At 48.5% G+C, this 23,371-nt stretch overlaps 2 protein-coding genes across 2 annotated transcripts in view; one reads left to right on the plus strand and one right to left on the minus strand.

Moving 5' to 3' along the window:
- The window catches only part of LOC140386639 (receptor-type tyrosine-protein phosphatase-like N), a 358,411-nt gene that overhangs the window by 312,398 nt on the left and 22,642 nt on the right, over positions 1–23,371 (plus strand). The window contains exons 8-11 of the mRNA XM_072469145.1: positions 4,559–4,632; positions 11,632–11,709; positions 20,793–20,912; positions 22,449–22,615. Coding sequence (XP_072325246.1) covers positions 4,559–4,632; positions 11,632–11,709; positions 20,793–20,912; positions 22,449–22,615 — 439 coding nt within the window. The remainder of the gene's footprint in view (positions 1–4,558; positions 4,633–11,631; positions 11,710–20,792; positions 20,913–22,448; positions 22,616–23,371) is intronic.
- Positions 1–23,371, minus strand: part of dnajb2 (DnaJ heat shock protein family (Hsp40) member B2) — a 186,327-nt gene that overhangs the window by 61,025 nt on the left and 101,931 nt on the right. The gene's annotated exons all lie outside the window — the stretch shown is intronic.

A 23,371-nucleotide genomic window follows, 5' to 3' on the forward strand; every position in this document is an offset into this window, starting at 1 on the left:
GAGTGGTGTAGGCGAGAAGAGACGAGTAGGTCTCAACGAAACCCAAACACAGGAAATGACCTGAGGCGATGACAAGACGATGAAGATAAGGATAGGTTTCCGACCAAAGGGTTACGAGGGAATTGAAACCTGAACGCTGCAGGTGGAAGCTCGTGGAGGTTTAGACATGGTCCTCCCAAAGGAATAGCAAACGAGCTCCTATAAAGGTCAAGGGAAGCCTGTGCCCGATGGAAGATTCATTGATAGTAGAACCAATATCTGTGGCCGCCTGACGGAGATTTTCCTCAGTGAAATTAAAGCCGGCCGATCGGTGGTCCCCGATCGTGAGCCTGGCCGTCCTGGAGGCCACCCCCGCCCGGTGGTGGATCCCCCCGCCCCCCCCCCCCCCACCAGGACGGCCGCGGACTGAGTCCACAGCCGCCACACCGAGCTCCCGCCGTGTGGAACCATGAGCGAACCACGCCGGCGTGAACCCGGCCAGTTGTCGGCGGAGAATCGCCGCGGGGCCTCTTTAAAGGGCCCCCGACCTGGCCCCCGGAGAATTGCGGGAGTGGCTTAGGTCCCGATCGCGGGGCTGGCGCCCATTCTCCGCTCCCACGCCGAGCGTGATGGCGGCGCAGAGGATCGGAGAATCCTGGCCCCTGTAATCCTTCTGAGGAGGTGATTTATTTGGGTGGGTGGGCTCCGGTTATACGGGACCTGCTCTTCCACCGCCTCCCTGTCCAAGTGCCGTGCCAAGCTCTTCCGGGAGGGTGGTGCCAGATGCCCCTGAGAGTACGTGGCTTCATCACAACTCGTTTCTTCCTCCTTCAGGCCATTAGCTAGAGTTTCGTGCCTGGGATCTGCGGGGGTGGAACTCACAGCAGAGATCAGGGTTCGGACCCCAGGGATAGGGGCCGGGGGCAGCTGACTCAATACCCTCCAGCGATATGTGGTACTGGCGGCAGTTGCTTTGGGAGCCAAATGCCTTCATTTGGTTCAAATGACGCCATCCGGCTTTCCCGGAATCCAACCGAGCCGGTAAACGGATGGGCTCGCCTTGTCAACCACCGTAGTAGGGTCCCGCCAGTCTGGGGGATAGGAACGTGCCGGGCAGGAAAACCTAGAGCATCACCTTCTGCCCCACCTCACACTCATAGGGGCCACCTTGACATCGGAGGAAGCTTTCCCCCACTCCTTCCTGTTTCCCATTTTAACAGCTGCTGCCAGTTGTGCAGCTTCAATTACTAGGGGGCATAGGTTTAAGGTGCGAGGGGCAAGGTTTAGAGGAGATGTACGAGGCAAGTTTTTTACACAGAGGGTAGTGGGTGCCTGGAACTCGCTGCCGGAGGAGGTGGTGGAAGCAGGGACGATAGTGACATTTAAGGGGCATCTTGACAAATACATGAATAGGATGGGAATAGAAGGATACGGACCCCGGAAGTGCAGAAGATTTTAGTTTAGATGGTCAGCACGGGCTTGGAGGGCCGAAGGGCCTGTTCTTGTGCTGTACTTTTCTTTGTTCTTTGTTTGTTGTTCAGCGGAGTCCAGCTTGGAGGCGCTGGCGGTGGCACCTCTGCCGTTTCATCCGGTGAAATATTCTTCGAACCCGGTGGTTGCCTCCACTTTGAAACGATGGCGGCAACTGCGTCAGCATTTAAGTTGAGGGCGGTGTCAAGGTGGGATGCCACATTTGGGAGGTGGAAACATAAGGGGCTGGAGAGGGATTGGGGCGGCTTGCTAGCCTGGAGGAGTTAAAGAAAGCAGGGTTTGGGGGCGGGGGGGCGGGGGGGGAATAAGTTCAGGCAGGGATGGGACTTTGTTCGGAGGATATTCCCGACATTCCCGGTAGCGCCGCCGTCCACGTTATTGGAGAACACACGGGTCGGAAGTGGGCAGCACGTCCGGGATATGTGGACAGATCTTGGAACAGCAGGTTTCGGTGGAAGAGATAAAGGCCAGGTAGGAGGAAGAGTTGGGACCGATTTTGGGAGGAGGAGGTGTGGAGTGAGTCCCTCCGCAGGTACGTCATCCGGTGCAACGCTGAGCTCGATACAGCTCAAGGCGCTGTTCAGGGGGCACCTCACCAAGACCAGAATGAGTCGATCTTTGCGGGGGCTGAAGAGTGACTTTGGAGGATTTCAGTCTGAAGTATTGTAGTCACTGCATTGTGATAAATATAATGTGGCTGACGATTAACTTTTCTGAAATGGTCGAGCCAGTTACTCAGTTCAAGGGCAATTAGGGATGGGCAATCAATGTTGGCCCAGCCCAGCGACGCCCACATCCTGTGAGTGAATAAAGAATATTTATATCGTGTTGAGTGAAAGGTTTGTGATTTTATAAAGTAAATAAATATCAGAGAATTAATATGAATTCTTTAATGTTCTTGGTTTCCACTTTATTCCATTCTGTCATGTGAGAGTACCTTTAAGAAATGGGTGTTGAGCAGTGATGTCAGAGTGTGGGTGGAGCTGGGCTGCCTGTCAGCTTTTTACTTTCGTTTTAGGCTGTTTGCTGCAGGGTGTGTTTTAGTTTTGTTTTCAGTGTTGGAGCTGAAGCCAGACAGAGCAGGTGTACTGTTGATCTCTCTGCCATCAAAAGACTATCTCTTGATCATTTGGTGAATTCAGAATTATAAATGTTTTCAGTAGTGACTTTAACCTGATGTGCTTCTGATAAAGGTTTTGTTTTTAAGTCGTATGGATGTTAAAAAGGAAAGCTTAAAGGTTTACTTAGTGTTGTAGTCTTTGGGGGTTGTATTTGAATTGATGGTTGCTAAGATGTTCACTGTATGTTTTAAAAAGGTTAACTTGAGTTTATAGAATAAACATTGTTTTGCTTTTAAAAAATACTTTTCCATTCCTGCTGTACCACACCTGTAGAGTGGGCCGTGTGCTCCCCATACCACAATCTAGTAAAAGTTGTGGGTCAGGTGAACTCCATGATGCACTTTGGGGTTCTCTAAACCCTGGCCCATAACAATGCTCACATTGGAGCACAAATCAAGCGCGCATGCCAATCCCTCCAAATCATTACCCACGTTAAAGGCAACTTGGCCCAAAAGTAGCGATCTCAAAAATTGATCTTTTACATTTGGATTTGGATTTTTGTTTATTGTCACGTGTACCGAGCTACAGTGAAAAGTGTTTTTCTGCGAGCAGTTCAAACGGATCATTTAGTCCATGAAAAGAAAAGGAAATAAAGGAAAATACATAATAGGGCAACAGATATTCTGTATACACAGCTTATCGATTCCTTTCTGGCCTCGCCTTTGCTGGACTATCTCAAAGAGATTAAGAACCACCAAGGACAGGAATGTGGATTGTCTAACCCTAAGAATTTGTTGTCATTGAGGTGTGTTCATGGCCGTGCAGGTTCAGTCTGAAATGTACGATTCTCAGGCTGCTTGTTGGAGCGACTGTACTCCAGAGAGTATCTAAGATGAGGCCCTAAACCCGTAACAATCATGCTCAGGATTGTGCAGCGCCCACCACACTGCTTCGAGGAAGCACTGTTTTGCTTCTGATTTACATTTCCTCTTTTGTGACAATCGAATCATCGACCATTCGTCCTCGTGGGGGGATTGGCTGCAATTTATTTTCTTGCCTCAAGTGAGTACTGCTCTCGCCCCTTGAGGTTCACGGTCAAAGATTCAAGACCCACTCCGCTCCAAGATCTAGGCTGACACTCCCAACGCAGTCTTGAGGGAGTGCTGCATTGCCAGGTGTTCCATCGTTCAGATGAGGTGGTAAATCGGGACCCAACCAACCATCTCACGTGGGTGTAAAATATCTCTTGGCATTGTTTTGAGAAGTAACTGGGGCATTCTCCCCCATGCTCTTGCCAGCATTGGTCCCCTAACCAACTTCTCAAATCAGTTTATCTGGTCACTATCCACAGCTTTTTGTGGCGTGTTATTTGCTGTTGCATTTCCTTTCCCCGGGACCACAGTTCTAACGCACGCGTTGACTGTTCGATGCTTTGAAAAGTCACAGAGTCATGAATGATACCATTCATCCAGGCGCATTGTGCTGGGGAAACAATATTCATTCGGAATCCAATGGGAGGGATTTGATTGAGGGTGTTTAAAAGAATTGATAGAATCCATAGACAAACATTTCCTCAACTGGTCGGCCTGCATAGTACAAGGGCACATAACATTAAAACAAATGTCGGACCCTTCGTGTAAAGAGTGGTAGAAACGTGGAACTCTCTTCCGCAAAGACGCAGTAGATGTTAGCTGAATGAATCGTTGTGTTTCTAAGAAAATATGGAGCCAAGGTGGTGAGATGGAGATAGAATACAACTCAACCACCACCTCACTGAATTGTGGGACAGGCTCAAGGGGCTGATTGGCCTCCTCCTGCTCCCTAAGAGTTAGTTATTGATGAACCTGCAGCTGGGAACGTGGGGAGGGCACGAGCGAAATCCATCGATGAGCAACCCGGGATCGAGGACAAAATTGGAAGCAAAGCAATAATTCTCCCTATCTTGGGATGTGTGAGGAGGAGAAAAAAATGGGCTTCAAGATGGCCGCCAAACAAGCTGGTGCTAATTTTCGTCTCTTGTTCTCCAGATGACCATAACCGCATGATCCTAAAAGCAGAGGTCAACCCGTCCAGGACAGATTTCATCAACGCCAGTCCAATTGTAAGTCAGTACAATGCTTGTTTAAATGTTTGGGAAGCCTGGGTGGAGGGTCAGAGGCTTAACACTTTGACCTACAGTGCGGACAATTCCGTGAATTGTGAGGGGGATGTAAGAGTTCCCAACCCTCCAGGATTGTTCTGGAGCCTCCAGCATGGTTACAGCACAGAAGGAGGCCATTTTGCCCTTGCCAGTTCTCTGTGTGAGTAACTAAGCGAATCCGCCTCGCTCACCTTCCACCTGATCCCTGAAAATCGTTTCTCTTTAAGATAATTATCAAACTCCCTTTCGGAAGCTGTGATTAACCCTGTTTCCACCACACTCTCAGGGCCAAATGCAGTCCGGATCCGAACTGTTGGGATATTACCTGCATGCTATTGTAATGTAAAGATGCCCAGCAGAACAAGGGTTCACATGGGACTGGCAATAGCACCGCCTATAGAGTCACATGGTAAGGGATTCTGAATTAACAGTCCAGCGAGAACGGGCGGAATTCAACCAAAACATTTCCAAGTGTCATTTTGGGGTGGCTTTGGAGGGGTGTTTTCTGTAGGCTTTTTGGGTGAGATCCAGACCTAGATTCACCCACACTTAGTCATTTTTTGGGGCCTTGGGGAGTTCCTCCCCGGTCCAGCCCACACTTGGGCTGGTTTAGCACAGTGGGCTAAACAGCTGGCTTGTAATGCAGAACAAGGCCAGCAGCACGGTTCAATCCCCGTATCAGCCTCCCCGAACAGGCGCCGGAATGTGGCGACCAGGGGCTTTTCACAGTAACTTCATTGAAGCCGACTTGTGACAATAAGCGATTATTATTATTATTATTACACTTAGAAACTTTCCAGCAGTGGGGAGCTGAACCCGCCAGCGAGACCGCCTCCTCCGAGATCAGAACGCCATTTTGAAAGGGTGCCCCGATCTCGAAGTGAGTTTGAGGGTCACCCACCCACCCACGGGCAACGTTACCCCCGTGCACATGGGCATTACGCCCCTCCACCCTTTCCCCACTTCAAGTGAGGAAACCACGCTATGGGGTGGCTGAAGGCCCCCATTTTCAGGCCTCCCCACCTCACCGTTTAGCCCCCCCCCCCCTTTTTAGGATGCCTACCCTTCACTCCCCCAACTTTTATCAGGCCTCTTCACACAACATTAACCCCCCCCCCCCCCCCACCCCCACCCTTCATAACCGCCCACCCACCTTCCCCATCCCCATTTTGTCCATTTTGGCAGGAAGATTAAAAAAGAAGCAGATTATCTAAATGATGAAAGATTGCAGAGCTCTGAGATGAAGCGGGATCTGGCCTGAATCACAAAAGGCTAGGATACAGGTGCAACAAGTAACTAGGAACTCGAATAGCATGCTTTCCTTAATTACCAGGAGAATTGAACGCAAAAGTAGGGAGGTTATGCTTCAATTGTACAGGGCGCAAGTGAAAAAATGAAAATGAAATGAAAATCGCTTATTGTCACAAGTAGGCTTCAAATGAAGTTACTGTGAAAAGCCCCTAGTCGCCACATTCCGGCGCCTGTTCGGGGAGGCTGTTACGGGAAGTAACAAGTAAAAGTGAGCCCACATTTGGAATATTGCGCACAGTATTGACCTCCTTATTTACGGAAGGATGCAAATCCATTGGAAACAGTTCAGAGAAAGTTTACCAGACTAACACCAGGAATGGCCGGGTTGTCGAATGGGGAAAGGCTGGATCGGCTGGGCTGTTATCTGGTGAGAGTTTAGAAGAGTGAGAGGCGACTTGATTGAAACATATGAGATCCTGAGGGATGTCGACAGGGTGGATGTGGAGAGGATGTCTCCTCTTGAGGGGTGATTTAGAACTCGGGACCACTAATTAAAAATAAGAGGGTCACGCATTTAAAATGGAGGTGAAGCTAATTTCTTTTCACTGAGAGGGCCATGGGTCTTTGGGAATAGCTTCCTGGAAAGGTGATGGAAGCAGAGTCCCTGAATATTTTTACGGCAGAGGTGGATAGATTCTTGCTACACAAGGGGGTGAAAGGTTATCGGGGCTGGGCAGGATGCAGATTTGAGTTTACTGTCAGATCAGCCATGATCTTATTAAGTGGTGGAGCAGGCTCGAGGGGCTGAATGGCCTATTCCCGCCCTTATTCGCATGACATGATGATCTGCAGTGATACGATAGGCGATAGCTAAATGCATGAACCCAGAAAGCGTGACTTGTAATGATTTGTGTACCATTGCCCACCCCGGCCAATTCCCAGCCAATTAGCACTGGGCTAAATCGCTGGCTTTGAAAGCAGACCAAGGCAGGCCCGCAGCACGGTTCAATTCCCGTAACAGCCTCCCCGAACAGGCGCCGGAATGTGGCGACTAGGGGCTTTTCACAGTAACTTCATTGAAGCCTACTTGTGACGATAAGCGATTTTCATTCATTTCATTTTCATTTCAGTTTCCACCCTTCCTCTACCCCACTTGGGCACTTTCCAAGGACTGTGACCTTCTCGTTGTTCCTACAGAAATCTATTATCCAGCAGATATATACATCAAAATTTGTTTGACAATTGCACCCGCAGTCTGCAATATAACAATGGACTGAAAGGGCCTTTTTCTGTATCTATAATTCCTGTATTCTATAACAGCTGTAACAACCCTTCACTTTTGTTTTAATTGGCTCAATACAGATCGGCATTTTGAAGGGACAAAGAGACAGATTATTTTATGACTAGTGGATTTTCTGTAGCAGATGACCCACTGTTTTATCAGGACGGGTGTATTATACAGGTTATGCAGAATATACTCTGGTAGGAAAGTGAACTGAATGGCTATAATTTGGTACTGAGGCAATTAAATTGATTGATTCTCTTCACAAGCGAGAGCTTGTAAAAACCCTGGCTCTTTGGTGAGGTCAGAAGAAGGCGACAATGTAATCAATGTCTTTTCTTGAGTGTAATATTTTACAGAGCTGTAACACAGTGTGGGTGGCTGCAGTCTAGATGTGCATTTTTATAAAATAGTAGTTTTGGGCAGCACGGTAGCACAAGTGGATAGCACTGTGGCTTCATAGCGCCAGGGTCCCAGGTTCGATTCCCCGCTGGGTCACTGTCTGTGCAGAGTCTGCACGTTCTCCCCGTGTGTGCGTGGGTTTCCTCCGGGTGCTCCGGTTTCCTCCCACAGTCCAAAGACGTGCAGGTTAGGTGGATTGGCCATGATAAATTGCCTTTAGTGACCAAAAAGGTTAGGAGGGGTTATTGGGTTACGGGGATAGGGTGGAAGTGAAGGCTTAAGTGGGTCGGTGCAGACTCGATGGGCCGAATGGCCTCCTTCTGCTCTGTTCTATGTTCTAGTTCTGCTTTAACTGGACTGTTATGTCGGGGCACCACATTTTCAGAAGGATGCGAAGGCATTAGAGAGGGTGCAGAAAAGGTTCGCAAGAATGGTTGCGGGGCTGAGGAACTTCAACTATTGGAGAAGCTGGGGCTGTTCTTCTTGGAGAAGAGAAGGTTGGGAGGAGATTTGACAGAGGTGCTTAAAATAGTGAGGAGTCTGCTTACCCGGAGATCAGAGGCTGAATGCCCTTGACTGCTGAAGTGTTCCCCGACTGGAAGGGAACATTCCTGCCTGGTGATTGTCACGCGATGTCCGTTCATTCGTTGTCGCAGCGTCTGCGTGGTCTCGCCAATGTACCTGGGGAACACTTCAGCAGTCAAGGGCATTCAGCCTCTGATCTCCGGGTAAGCGTTCTCCAAGGCGGCCTTCAGGACGCGCGACAACGCAGAATCGCCGAGCAGAAACTTATAGCCAAGTTCCGCACACATGAGTGCGGCCTCAACCGGGACCTGGGATTCATGTCGCATTACATTCATCCCCCACCATCTGGCCTGCGAAATCTTACCAACTGTCCTGGCTTGATGCAATTCACACCTCTTTAACCTGGGGTCACCCCATCTCTGGATCTGTAAAGATTTAATCACCTGCTAATGCTCGCATTCCAAGCATTGTTTGGCATCTTTGAATTTGTCTACATATACGTTTCTGGAACATACCTCTTCATTCACCTGAGGAAGGAGCAGCGCTCCGAAAGCTAGTGACATCGAAACAAACCTGTTGTACTTTAACCTGGTGTTGTAAGACTTCGTACTGTGCTCACCCCAGTCCAACGCCGGCATCTCCACATCATTCTAAATGGTGACCAGGGATTCTCACTCCCCGACTCCGATGCAGGCTTCAGTGGGTGCTATTCAGGTCAAACTATGTTTTCAAGTTATCCCCCAGTATAACCCACACCTTCACCAAATATTTAATCTACTTACCACTTAATAGCATCGATCCTGGGTCCCGCATTGCTAAGTAAGTAAAGTAGACTTTGGAATAACCACTATTTCAGGTTAAATTAAGTTATTTTATTATTATATTTTTTCTTTTAAAAGCTGCAATTACTGTCTTTACAGAAAGGTAACAAGATCTTCTGGATCCTTCGAATTGGTTGAAGGGACCTTCAGGCCCAACTTGACAATCAATCTTCTTTTTAAAGTCTGGTCTTCTTTAGATGTATTCGCTGATGAGCTTGGTTGCTGTGTCCTATCTTTCCCATGTACTGAGCTGTGAGAGCTGACTGCTGGCTATCTCTGAGCTGACTCTGCCTACTCTTTAAATTCTAGTCTTCCTTAGATGTATTCGCTATTTTAGCTCGGCTGCTTTGCCCTGTCTCTTTCCCATGACCGAGCTGACTGTAATCTGACTCTGCTTCTCCCCTCTCTCTGAGTTCTGGTTCTCGTTCTGGTTCCCTTTCTTCGGGTTTATATATTTTTCTAACAGTTATCTAGTTTTGATGACTTTATTGGAAAGTAACATTTTTCACTTTGATTTTAAAAAGTATCTTTGATCTAAACTTTCTAATCAAATCAGTGGCCCTGACTTCAGTCGTAATGAAGTGCTTTGAGAGGTTGATCATGAAGCGCATCACCTCCATACTCCCAGAACGCCTTGATCCACTGCAATTCGCATACCGCTGCAACCGGTCCACATCAGACACCATTTCCCTGGCCCTACACTCATCCCTAGAGCATCTCGAAAGCAAGGACTCCTACATTAGACTCCTATTTATTGACTACAGCTCCGCCTTCAACACCATAATCCCAGCCAAGCTCATATCAAAGCTCCAAAACCTAGGACTTGGCTCCCCACTCTGCAACTGCATCCTCGATTTTCTGACCAACACACCACAATCAGTAAGAATGAACAACAACACCTCCTCCACAATAGTCCTCAACACCGGCGCCACGCAAGGCTGAGTACTTAGCCCCCTACTCTACTCCCTGTACACACACGACTGCGTGGCAAAACTTGGTTCCAACTCCATCTACAAGTTTGCTGACGATACGACCATAGTGGGCCGGATCTCGAATAACGATGAGTCCGAATACAGGAGGGAGATAGAGAACCTAGTGGAGTGGTGTAGCGACACCAATCGCTCCCTCAATGCCAGCAAAACTAAAGAGCTGGTAATTGACTTCAGGAAGCAAAGTACTGTACACACCCCTGTCAGCATCAACGGGGCCGAGGTGGAGATGGTTAGCAGTTTCAAATTCCTAGGGGTGCACATCTCCAAAAATCTGTCCTGGTCCACCCACGTCGACGCTACCACCAAGAAAGCACAACAGCACCTATACTTCCTCAGGAAACTAAGGAAATTTGGCATGTCCACATTGACTCTTACCAACTTTTACAGATGCCCCATAGAAAGCATCCTATCGGGCTGCATCACAGCCTGGTATGGCAACTGCTCGGCCCAGGACCGCAAGAAACTTCAGAGAGTCGTGAACACAACCCAGTCCATCACACGAACCTGCCTCCCATCCATTGACTCCATCTACACCTCCCGCTGCCTGGGGAAAGCGGGCAGCATAATCAAAGATCCCTCCCACCCGGCTTACTCACTCTTCCAACTTCTTCCATCGGGCAGGAGATACAGAAGTCTGAGAACACGCACGAACAGACTCAAAAACAGCTTCTTCCCCACTGTCACCAGACTCCTAAATGACCCTCTTATGGACTGATTTCATTAACACTACATACATCCTGTATGCTTCATCCGATGCCAGTGCTTATGTAGTTACATTGTATATGTTGTGTTGCCCTATTATGTATTTTCTTTTCTTCCCTTTTCTTCCCATGTACTTAATGATCTGTTCAGCTGCTCGCAGAAAAATATTTTTCACTGTACCTCGGTACACGTGACAATAAACAAATCCAATCCAACTAAGTATTCATTTTGACATGACTTCACCTCATAGATCTGATTACATTGTTTCCTTTGTGATGTTCGAAATGCTTTGGTTTCAATAGGTGTTACTTTTAATTCCTGTCATTTCTATAGTTTTATTTTCCAATTGTGTCCTCAGCTCATAATTTTGACTTTGATTTTGGCTTTAAATTATGTTTCTCGTAGACTGATAGTCTCTAATTTTCTTTAATTTACCTGGTATTAGCAAATTTTCACACCTAGAATTATCACCAAATTCAACTGAACCTCATCCTTTCCTTTCCAGCTGCTTACTAAGATAGTTACTTTCAATGAAGGTGTGAGCCATTGTTTTTGGCTTCATTCAAAATCCTGTTTGCTAAGTCTGCTTGACCAAGGATATCTGCATTTTACAATCCTGCTCTGGCAGCTGCTGTTAACCCTTTGTGGGATCTTTCCCTGTATCCTCTCATGTTTCTCTCAGACCAGATATTGCCAGACTTCCATGTTTGAAATGACACATCTTTCCATATTTTCAATTACACACTCAAAGGGGAGTTGGATAATTAACCGCAGAGGAAACAATGGCTGAGCTAATGGGGGGCGACGGGGACATTGCCGAGATGCTCTTGCGGTGGCCCAGCTTGGACCCAACAGGCCAAATGGCCACCTTCTGTGCCGTAACCGTTCTGATTCTAAACGCAAGGATCAGTCCACGCAATGTCCGATTGCTGTCGGTTTTTTCCTGCAGTGCCTCTCTCTGAACTGTTCTGCATTTCCCTTGCAGATTGACCATGACCCCCGAATGCCGGCCTACATCGCCACTCAAGGCCCCCTCTCGCACACCATCTCGGACTTCTGGCAGGTGAGTGCCAGTTTGCAGCTGCGGCAACCTTTATCGGCCTGCGCCCAATCGACACGTCCATCCCGCTTGAGTAACAGAGACACGTTTGCACTGAGAATGGGAGAGGACAAGGAGTCCTCTGGGAAGGGAGGGAATATCTGAGAGAATATTTTGTTTCAGTGTTTTTATTAGTCTTTCATATTTTGTATTTCACAAATCATTGGCTACACTTTACATAACCGTGCCGACCAGAGGGAAAAAAACAAAAACAAGCAAGAAATAAAAGGAGATAAAAACGACAGGCAGACGTTAGTACAAATATTGACATCTCTTTCCCTACTGCTGTGCCCATGACCCACTTTTGAAACATGTACAGTTCCCAGTTTGGTCCGGGCGTGTATTTACAGATGTCTATCTCCAATTTTCGTCCCTTGTCCTTCTCAATTTAGTACTTGTCCTCCCGCCCCGCCCCTCCTTCCTTTCCGCTCCCCCCCCCCCCCACACCGTCTTTCTTTTTCATTATGTTCCTGTGACTCGCTTGTGTCTCTCTCCCACCCCACCCCAATTGGTTGCCGGCTACGAACAGATGCTGGAACTGATCCTGGAGCCCTCTTCCGACCCTCGGATCGCAAATTTCATTTTCCCCAGTCTTGACAAATTCCGCCAGGTCGGACAGCCGGTCTGCAGCCTTGCGTGGCACTGCCGATCGCCAGCTGAGCAGGGTTCTCCGGCGGGCGATCAGCGAGGTAGAGGCGAGGGCGTCGGCCCCCTCCCCCAACCCCATGAAGAGTTCTGGCTGGTCTGAGACCCGGAAGACTACCGCTTTTGGGCATGGCTCCATCCTCACTCCCACAATCCTGGACATTGCCTCAATATGGGGAGGCGGTGGCGTAGTATTGTCACTAGTAATCCAGATACCAGGTTCGAATCCCACCACCGCAGATGGTGACATTTGAATTCAATAACAATTCTGTAATTAAAAGTCTAATGATGACCATGAAACCATTGTCGATTGTCGTAAAACGCCATCTGGCTCGCTAATGTCCTTTCGTGAAGGAAATCTGCCGTCCCTACCCGGTCTGGCCCACAGGTGACTCCAGACTCACAGCAATATGGTCGACTCTTAAAATGCCTCTCAGTTCGAGGGCAATTCGGGACGGGCAACAAATGCTGGCCTTGCCTGCGACGCCCACATCCCAAGAACGAATGGGGAAAAAAGTCGCCCAATACCCAGGAAGGCTGGGCCCCGGTGTGGTTGGCCGGGCCTCACTGGCACTGTTCGCATTTGTCCTCCACCCCCAGAAATAACTTACTCATTCGGGTTCGGGTGAGGTGGGCTCTGAGCTCCACCTTTAGCTGCGTTAGGCTGAGCCCTGGGCATGTGGAGGTGCAGTTTGCTCTGTGCAGGGCGTCAATCCAGACTTCTCCCCATATCTCTCTGCTTAGTTCCTCCTCCCATTTTTCCCTTGTCTCGGGGAAGCGCACCTCCTCCACAGTCACCAGGTTCCCACAGTTTCCCTTCCCTAGGTCGCTCGCGTCCAAACAGTCCCTCGATTAGCGAATGTCCTGGTATATGGGGTACGTCAACGTTTCCTTTCTGTTATGGGCCAGAGAACCCCAAAGTGCATCATGGAGTTCACCTGACCCACAACCTTTTTTTTTTAATGAACATTTTATTGAGGTATTTTTGGTATTATAACAACAAAATAAACAATGTACATGGAACTATAAACATAGTGCAAAAGCCGTCTCCCTCCCTTACAGGTCCCATCTTTATTAACCCCCTACTCTAAGCTAAACTAACCCCCCCCCCCCCTTCTGCTGACGATTAATTTTCCGCGAAGAAGTCGACGAACGGTTGCCACCTCCGGGCGAACCCTAACAGTGACCCTCTCAAGGCGAACTTGATTTTCTCCAAACAGAGAAAGCCAGCCATGTCCGATAGCCAAGTCTCCGATTACGGGGGCTTTGAGTCCCTCCAAGCTAATAGTGTCAGTCTCCAGGCTACCAGGGAAGCAAAGGCCAGAACGTCCGCCTCTTTCTCCTCCTGGATTCCTGGGTTGACACCCCAAAAATCGCCACCTCTGGACTCAGCGCCACCCTTGTTTTTAACACCGTGGACATGACGTTATAGGCCAGTGAGCTTAACTTCGGTAGTAGGGAAGATGCTGGAATCTATCATCAAGGAAGAAATAGTGAGGCATCTGGATGGAAATTGTCCCATTGGGCAGACGCAGCATGGGTTCTTAAAGGGCAGGTCGTGCCTAACTAATTTAGTGGAATTTTTTGAGGACATTAACAGTGCGGTAGATAACGGGGAGCCAATGGATGTAGTATATCTGGATTTCCAGAAAGCCTTTGACAAGGTGCCACACAAAAGGTTGTTGCATAAGATAAAGATGCATGGCATTAAGGGGAAAGTAGTAACATGGATAGAGGATTGGTTAATTAATAGAAAGCAAAGAGTGGGCATTAATGGGTGTTTCTCTGGTTGGCAATCAGTAGCTAGTGGTGTCCCTCAGGGATCAGTGTTGGGCCCACAACTGTTCACAATTTACATAGATGATTTGGAGTTGGAGACCAAGGGCATTGTGTCCAAGTTTGCAGACGACACTAAGATAAGTGGTAAAGCAAAAAGTGCAGAGGATACTGGAAGTCTGCAGAGGGATTTGGATAGGCTAAGTGAATGGGCTAGGGTCTGGCAGATGGAATACAATGTTGACAAATGTGAGGTTATCCATTTTGGTAGGAATAACAGCAAAAGGGATTATTATTTAAATGATAAAATATTAAAACATGCTGCTGTGTAGAGAGACCTGGGTGTGCTAGTGCATGAGTCGCAAAAAGTTGGTTTACAGGTGCAACAGGTGATTAAGAAGGCAAATGGAATTGTGTCCTTCATTGCTAGAGGGATGGGGTTTAAGACTAGGGAGGTTATGCTGCAATTGTATAAGGTGTTAGTGAGGCCACACCTGGAGTATTGTGTTCAGTTTTGGTCTTCTTACTTGAGAAAGGACGTACTGGCACTGGAGGGTGTGCAGAGGAGATTCACTAAGTTAATCCCAGAGCTGAAGGGGTTGGATTACGAGGAGGGGTTGAGTAGACTGGGACTGTACTCGTTGGAATTTAGAAGGATGAGGGGGGGATCTTATAGAAACATATAAGATTATGAAGGGAATAGATAGGATAGATGCGGGCAGGTTGTTTCCACTAGCGGGTGAAAGCAGAACTAGGGGGCATAGCCTCAAAATAAGGGGAAGTAGATTTAGGACTGAGTTTAGGAGGAACTTCTTCACCCAAAGGGTTGTGAATCTATGGAATTCCTTGCCCAGTGAAGCAGTAGAGGCTCCTTCATTAAATGTTTTTAAGATAAAGATAGATAGTTTTTTGAAGAATAAAGGGATTAAGGGTCATGGTGTTTGGGCCGGAAAGTGGAGCTGAGTCCACAAAAGATCAGCCATGATCTCATTGAATGGCGGAGCAGGCTCGAAGGGCCAGATGGCCTACTCCTGGTTCTTATGTTCTTATAAGTTCCTTGTAAATGTCTGAGATGCTCCCTTCTCCTAGCCACCCTCTGGAAACTACCCTGTCCTGAATCCCCCTTCGCGGTAAGAACGGAAAGGTTGACACCTGTTTACGTAGGAAGTCCCGCACCTGCAGATACCTGAATTTGTTTCCCCTCGCCAACCCAAACTTCTCCTCCAGAGCCCTTATAGTCGGAAAGCTCTCCTCTATAAACATATCCCCCATCCTCTCAATCACTGCTCTCCGCCATATCCGGACCCACCATCCATACTTCCCGGGAGAAAACGGTAATTATTACCGATTGGGAACCAGACCGACGCTCCCTCTGCTCCCACATGTCCCCTCCATTGCCCCCAGACTCCCAGGGCTGACCCACAACTTTTAATAGATTATAGTTATGGGGAGCACATGGACCTACTCTGCAGGTGTGATGCAACAGAGATCTGCAGTACTTTTAAATTAAAACAATGTTTATTTATGAAACCAGTTAACACTTTATAAACCCACAGTAAACAACTATCAACACCAATAAATCCCCCAAAGAATACAGTACTCTCTAAGTAACTCTTAATCTTTCCTTGCAACATCCATAAGACAAAAAGAAACCTTTTTACAAAAAGACATCAGGTTTAACTTCTCTACTGAGAACAGTTATCACTTTGAAATCACCAAATGAACATGCTTTAGTTTGCAGAGATTCGTACACATCTTGCTGTGACTGCAGCTTCTCCAAATCTAAAACAAAACTAAACACACCCTGCAGCAGACGGCCCAGCTCCATCCACACTCTGACATCACTGATAAACACCCATTTCTTAAAGGTACATCCACTACAGCTATTTTATAAACACCCATTTCTTAAACGTACTCTCACATGACATTACGGAGTAGGTTTTTGACCTGTATGTGTGTTAGCTCGTTCCCCTTTGACAATTGGAACCTCTCCGTGAGTTCCCCCAGGGTCGCTACTCTGTCGTCTGTGTACATGCCCCTAACCGCTAGTGTCCCCTTGTCCTGTCTCCACCTTTTGAAGGTGGTGTCCATTATTGTGGGGGTAAACCTGTGGGTGTTGCAAATGGGGGACATCATGGATATTTTGGTCAGGCCGAAGTGTTGCCTCGTTTGGTACCACATCCGGTGCGTGGCTACCACCACTGGGCTTCTTGAGTGCTTGGTTGGGGAGTGGGTGGGAGTGCGGTTGTTACTAGGGCTTAGAGGGATGTCCCTGTGGAAGAAATCTCCTCCACCTTCACCCATTCTGCTCCTGGTTTCCTTCACCTATCCCCTCACTCTTTCTGCTTTGGCCTCCCTGTGGTAGGTGTAGCTTTGGGAGGTCCAGTCCTCACATCTTCCTTTTCCTTTGTAGGATGTTCTTTAGGATCCTCGTATCTCCCCACCTCCTCATTCCACCCCAACCCCCCCACCACCACCACCACAGACACACACACACAAATGACATGATTAGCTTGTCTACCTTGTTCAAGAAGGCCTTGGGCGTGTAGACCGGGATGGATCAGAACAGGAAGAGGAACATGGGCAGTACGTTCATTTTGATCGTCTGCACTCTCCCCGCCAAAATCCGAGACAATTGACACTGGACACCTCCTGGTAGAAAATTGAGAGCAGGTCATGTGACTGCGGTCTTCGCCACGTGTAAGGTGGAGAGGCCAAAAAATCTGAGGTTTGGAAAGGTTATAGAAACAGAAAACGCTGGGAATAATCAGCACATCTGGCCAACATCTGTGGAGAGAGACCAACTGAGTTGACGGGTGGGATTTAATGTTCCCTGGAGGTGGGCTGGGAGGCAGGGGCCCTATCATGAGGTGGGAAGCTGTAGGGTGAAGATCCCATTGTTTCCCGACTCCCCCAATTGGTCTGGGGTGGGAAGGGTCGAGGGTAGGCTTTGGGCCCTGAAATGGCCGGTTAAGGACCTCTTTCCATGGCCATTCGTATTCAACTACGGTGGGCGACAACCATGTCATGTGGGCAAATTGTCAGGTAAACCCTGGCGGGCACGCCTGCCTGACCTTGGGTGGGGTGACCTTCTTCTTGGGCATCTGTGCCCAATGGCAGGACCCTCTGTTGTCAAGTGAGGGATCTGGGAGTTGACAGACTCTCCACCCTTTAACGCAAGCCCTTGCCCCCCCCCCCCCCCCCCCCCCCTTGCCGAGGCCTCGCTGAATGACCACTCACCTACATCCGGGGGCTCCAGTGATAATCTTCAGCTTTGGGCTTCCTGCAGTACTGGGAGTGACCACCTCTCCCAGTGGCGCTGCTGGGAATGGATAGCTGCCAGCCTCCGATTGGCAGAATGTGTAGTGAGAAATTGCCCCTGGTGGAGCCAGCAACCGTGATGTCAGCCAGGCAGCTGCTTAATTGGGATTTAATCACTAATAGGTTCTAAGAAATGGCCTTGGAAGGTTTGCCAAGAGCTCTCCAGCCGGTGGAAGCGCCCACCCAATGTTTTAGGTCAATGGCCTTTGATAAGAACTGGGAAAAGTTAGAAATGGAAGAAATGTGAAGCAAGTGAAAGTGGGGGAGGGTGGGGAGAAGAACAAAATGGAAGCACAGGGCGTACGCCGTGACGATTGGTGGATCATAGAAACATAGAAAATAGGAGCAGGAGGAGGCCACTCGGCCCTTCGAGCCTGCTCCGCCATTCATTATTGAACGGCAGGGCAGACTCGATGGGCCGAGTGGCCTAATTCTGCTCCTATGTCTTATGGTCTTATGACTGATCATCCAACTCAATAGCCTAAACCCACTTTCCCCCCATATATTTTGAACCCTTCTGCCCCAAGAGCTATACCCAACTCCTCCGTGAAAACATACATTGTTTTGGCCTCACCTACTTTCTGCGGTAGCGAATTCCACAGATTCACCACTCTCTGGGTGAAGAAATTTCTCCTCGTCTCAGTCCTAAGTGGTCTACCCCCTATCCTCAGACTGTGACCCCAGGTTCTGGACTCCCCCACCATCGGGAATGCGCTAGGACACCGGCAAGGGCAGCACGGTAGCACAGTGTTTAGCACCGTTGCTTCACAGCACCAGGTTCCCAGGTTCGATTCCCGGCTTGGGTCACAGTCTGTGCGGAGTCTGCACGTTCTCCCCGTGTCTGCGTGGGTTTCCTCCGGGCGCTCCGGTTTCCTCCCGCAAGTCCCGAAAGACCTGCTTGTTAGGTGAGTTGGACATTCTGAATTCTCCCTCAGTGTACCCGAACAGGTGCCGGAATGTGGCGACTGGGGGCTTTGCACAGTAAACTCATTGCAGTGTTAATGTAAGCCTACTTGTGAGACTAATAAAGATTATAAAAATTATGTGCACTATAAGATTGGCCCGATCGGTAATACCGTAAATAACGCTTGAGCCATTTGCTCACTGTGTAAGCGTGATGCCAAAATAGGGAGTTAGCAAAGCCCTCCTGTGGGCTAATGGCTAATCTGATCAGACGATTGCTCACTGTATATGACAAGCTTACAAATGGGCCCAAATTCACCGTGTCCAGGCCTGAAATGTGCTCAGTCTACCTCAGATTACCCTGGAAGGGTAATGTGTCCCAGATATCTGAGCCACACGTGAGGTTAATCGTTCCATGCTATGTCTGTATAATAGAAGGCAGAGAGTAGCAATGGAAGGGTGCTTTTCTCATTGGAGGGCTGTGACTAGTGGTGTTCCGCAGGGATCAGTGCTGGGAGCTTTGCTGTTTGTAGTATATATAAATGATTTGGAGGAAAATGTAACTGGTCTGATTAGTAAGTTTGCGGACGACACAAAGGTTGGTGGAATTGCGGATAGCGATGAGGACTGTCAGAGGATACAGCAGGATTTGGATCGTTTGTAGACTTGGGCGGAGAGATGGCAGATGGAGTTTAATCCGGACAAATATGAGGTAATGCATTTTGGAAGGTCTAATGCAGGTAGGGAATATACAGTGAATGGTAGAACCCTCAAGAGTATTGAAAGTCAGAGAGATCTAGGTGTACAGGTCCACAGGTCACTGAAAGGGGCAACACAGGTGGGGAAGGTAGTCAAGAAGGCATACGGCATGCTTGCCTTCATTGGCCAGGGCGTTGAGTATAAAAATTGGCAAGGCATGTTGCAGCTGTATAGAACCTTAGTTAGGCCACACTTGGAGTATAGTGTTCAATTCTGGTCGCCACACTACCTGAAGGATGTGGAGGCTTTAGAGAGGGTGCAGAAGAGATTTATCAGAATGTTGCCTGGTATGGAGGGCATTAGCTATGAGGAGCGGTTGAATAAACTTGGTTTGTTCTCACTGGAACGACGGAGGTTGAGGGGCAACCTGATAGGGGTCTACAAAATGATGAGGGGCATTGACAGAGTGGATAGTCAGAGGCTTTTTCCCAGGGTAGAGGGGTCAATTACTAGGGGGCATAGGTTTAAGGTGAGAGGGGCAAGGTTCAGAGGAGATGTACGAGGCAAGTTTTTTACACAGAGGGTAGTGGGTGCCTGGAACTCGCTGCCGGAGGAGGTGGTGGAGGCAGGGACGATAGTGACATTTAAGGGGCATCTTCACAAATATATGAATAGGATGGGAATAGAGGGATACGGACACCGGAAGTGTAGAAGATTTTAGTTTAGACGGGCAGCATGGTCGGCGCAGGCTTGGAGGGCCGAAGGGCCTGTTCCTCTGCTGTACTGTTCTTTGATCTTTGTAACACGAGTGACGCTCTCCACTAACGGGATACTGCTGTCAGCCCACCCAAGTCCTGCTGCCCATTGCACAAGTGAGCAATGTGGTCCATGCCAGTGTGATGCCAGCTACAGAGGCCGTACGTCCCAATGACTGGCTGATCGTATCAAACATTACGTCCCTTCAGGTGTTCACGAAAGGCAGAGTACAGACCGCACCCAACTAAGCCATGTTTGCAATGCTGACAATAAACTGTCCAACATTAGATGCAATTTCATGATTGAACAACGCCTGCTGAACAATCACAATTGTGTGAAGAATTACACTAACAATCAGTTTATCAGTCAGGCTCACTATGTGGCTCACTTATACTTGCTGGAAGCTGCATATATTCAGATGCAGGACGTCTCCTCTGCAGACAAAAGGAACATGTCCTGGCATTGTGCCTTTTTGAATTAAACAAAACATGAGAGTCAATAGCTCCCTGTTGCATTACTTATGGCAAAATCTCAACCGATCAGAGTCTACTTGCCAACCAATCAGCAACCTTTTCCCTTGCAGTATAAATTGTTTCTCCCTTTGAAATTTGTTATTCTTGCATCTATTCAGTTGACTGCACGACAAAAAGCTCCGACAGAGTGTCTTTTTTTTCCAGAAATACTTAAGTTCTGTCCTACCAAGCAATTGGTTGTTTATTAATAGTATTTAATTGTACCTAGTTGGTGGGAATTGACTGCTGATTCAGTTGTGTTCCTGGGAATGGGGTTAGGAGGTGCATGTTTGTAATTTGAACCGCCGTAAATAAATGCTTCTAGAACTTGTGTAAAGATTGGCTCCAGTTCTATCCTTCACCATCTGACCTTCGGTGATACACGTTGGCTCAGTGGAGAGGATGGTTTTTACATTGTACTGTGTCCTCCTACAGATGGTCTGGGAGAACGGCTGCACTGTGATCGTCATGCTTACCCCATTGGTGGAAGATAGCATTAAGCATTGTGACCGCTACTGGCCGGATGAAGGCTCGTCTCTCTACCACATCTACGAGGTAGGCTGAGCGGTGTAACTTGCATTGGAAGCAGGTCGGAGAAAGTTCACTGGGCTGATTGCTGGGAAGAAGGGTTTGTCTAATGAGGAAAGGTTGAGCAGGCTGGACCTCAGCCGAGTTCAGGAGAATGGGACGTGAATCTTATTGAACCATACAGGATTCTGAGGGGATTGACAGGGTGGATGCAGGGAGAGACCGCGAGTTGGGAGAGTGGTTAAACGCAGACCGAGGAGCTGAAGTGCAAGTGGGAGGAGGAGCTGGGAAGAGAGATAGAGGATGGTCTATGGGCGGACGCATTGAGCAGAGTCAACGCAACCGCAACATGTGCCAGGCTCAGCCTGATACAATTTAAGGTCGTTCACCGGGCTCACATGACAGTGGCCCGGATGAGCAGATTCTTTGGGGTGGAAGACAGGTGTGCAAAATGTGCGGGAGGACCAGCGAACCATGTCCACATGTTCTGGGCATGTCCAAAGCTTAGGGGATTTTGACAGGGGTTTGCAGATGTCATGTCCAAGGTATTATAAACAAGGGTGGCATTGAGTCCAGAGGTGGCGATTTTCGGGGTGTCGGAAAGCCGGGAATCCAGGAGGAGAAAGAGGCAGACGTTCTGGCCTTTGCTTCCCTGGTAGCCCGGAGACGGATACTATTAGTTTGGAGGGGCTCAAAGCCCCCGAAGTCGGAGACCTGGCTATCGGACATGGCTAGCTTTCTCTGTTTGGAGAAAATCAAACTCGCGTTGAGAGGGTCAATATTAGGGTTCGCCCGGAGGTGGCAACCGTATGTCGACTTCTTCGCGGAAAATTAATCGTCAGCAGGGGGGAGGGGGGTTTAGGTCAGCGTAGATTAGTGGTGGGACCTGTGGGGGAGGGAGGTGGTATTTGCACTATGTTTATATTCTCATGGACATTGCTTATATTGCTGCTGTTACAATGCCAAAAAAATACATCAATAAAATGTTTATTAAAAAAAAAAGAATAAAGGGCCTTCTGTTTGAGACAGAGATCAGGAGGAACTTTTCCCTGGGTTGTTGGCGTTTGGAACTCTCTTCCCAGAGAGGAGTGACATTAATTTTCAAATCCTCTCTGGCCACAGGAGAGGTGCCAGAGGATAGGCGGACAGCCAACGGGGCACCATTAATGAAGAAGGGAAGTAGGGAAAATGAAATGAAAAAAATGAAAAAAGCTGAGTAATTACAGGCCAGTGAGTCTAACATCAGCGGGAGGGAAATTACTGGAAAATCGTCTGAGGGGCAGGATTAACCGCCACTTGGAGAGGCGAGGAACAACCAAGGAGAGCCAACACGGCTTTGTCAAGGAGAGATCCTCTACATTTCCGTGATCCTCCGGCCCTCTCGACATCCTGAGATGGTGAAAAGCACTGTATTCGTTGAAGCCATTTGAATATTCCAAGGAGAAACCTCATGGGGACATTGCAGGTCATAGCACTGATGTTTTTTTCTGTCTCTGGGAGTTACAGGCGAAGGGAACTGCTCGTTCAAACTCTGTCTCTCACCCTTGCCCGCTGCTTCCGCAGGTCAATCTCGTCTCCGAGCACATCTGGTGCGAGGATTTCCTGGTCCGCAGTTTCTATCTGAAGAACCTGCAGTCCCAAGAGACGCGGACTCTCACCCAGTTTCACTTCCTGAGCTGGCCGGCAGAGGGAATCCCGTCTTCCACCCGACCACTGCTGGACTTCCGCAGGTATGGAGCGATGGGCGGGATGGGGGGGGGGCGAGAGCTCGGGGAATTGGCATGATTCAACAGGATGCAAGATTTCTGAGGCGAGAAGAGGAGAGGAGCCATAGTTTGGCGTAGAACTAGATTTTTTTCATTCTCCCGTGAATTCCGTGCGTCGCTGGCAAGGTCAGCATTTGGATTGGATTTTGTTTATTGTCATGTACCGAGGTACAGTGAAAAGTATTTTTCTGCGAGCAGCTCAACAGATCATTAAGTGCATGAAAGAAAAGAAAAGAAAATACATAATGCGGCAACACAAGGTACACAATGTAACTACATAAACACCGGCATCGGGTGAAGCATCAGGGGCAATATTTGGGGTGTCGGAGGACCCGGGAGTCGAGGAGGAGAGGGAGGCCGACATCTTGACCTTTGCTTCCCTGGTAGCCCGGCGACGATTACTGTTGGCATGGAGGGACTCAAGGCCCCCGAAGACCCAAGCATGGCTATCGGACACAGCGAACTTTCTCGGTCTAGAGAAAGTCAAGTTCGCCTCAAGAGGTTCACTATCGGGGTTCGCCCGGAGGGGGCAGCCATTCATTGACTTCTTCGCGGAGAATTAATCGTCAGCAGGGGAGGGGGGGCTAGGGTAGTGTAGAGTAGGGGTGGTTTAGGCAGGTCCTTGCGAGAATGGAGTTGTGGTTTGTACTATGCGTTATTTTTTGTACAGTACTATACAACGTCATTGTTTTATATGCCAAAAATACCTCAATAAAATTG

Source organism: Scyliorhinus torazame, chromosome 2 (assembly GCF_047496885.1).
Source record: "Scyliorhinus torazame isolate Kashiwa2021f chromosome 2, sScyTor2.1, whole genome shotgun sequence".
Lineage (NCBI taxonomy): Eukaryota > Metazoa > Chordata > Chondrichthyes > Carcharhiniformes > Scyliorhinidae > Scyliorhinus > Scyliorhinus torazame.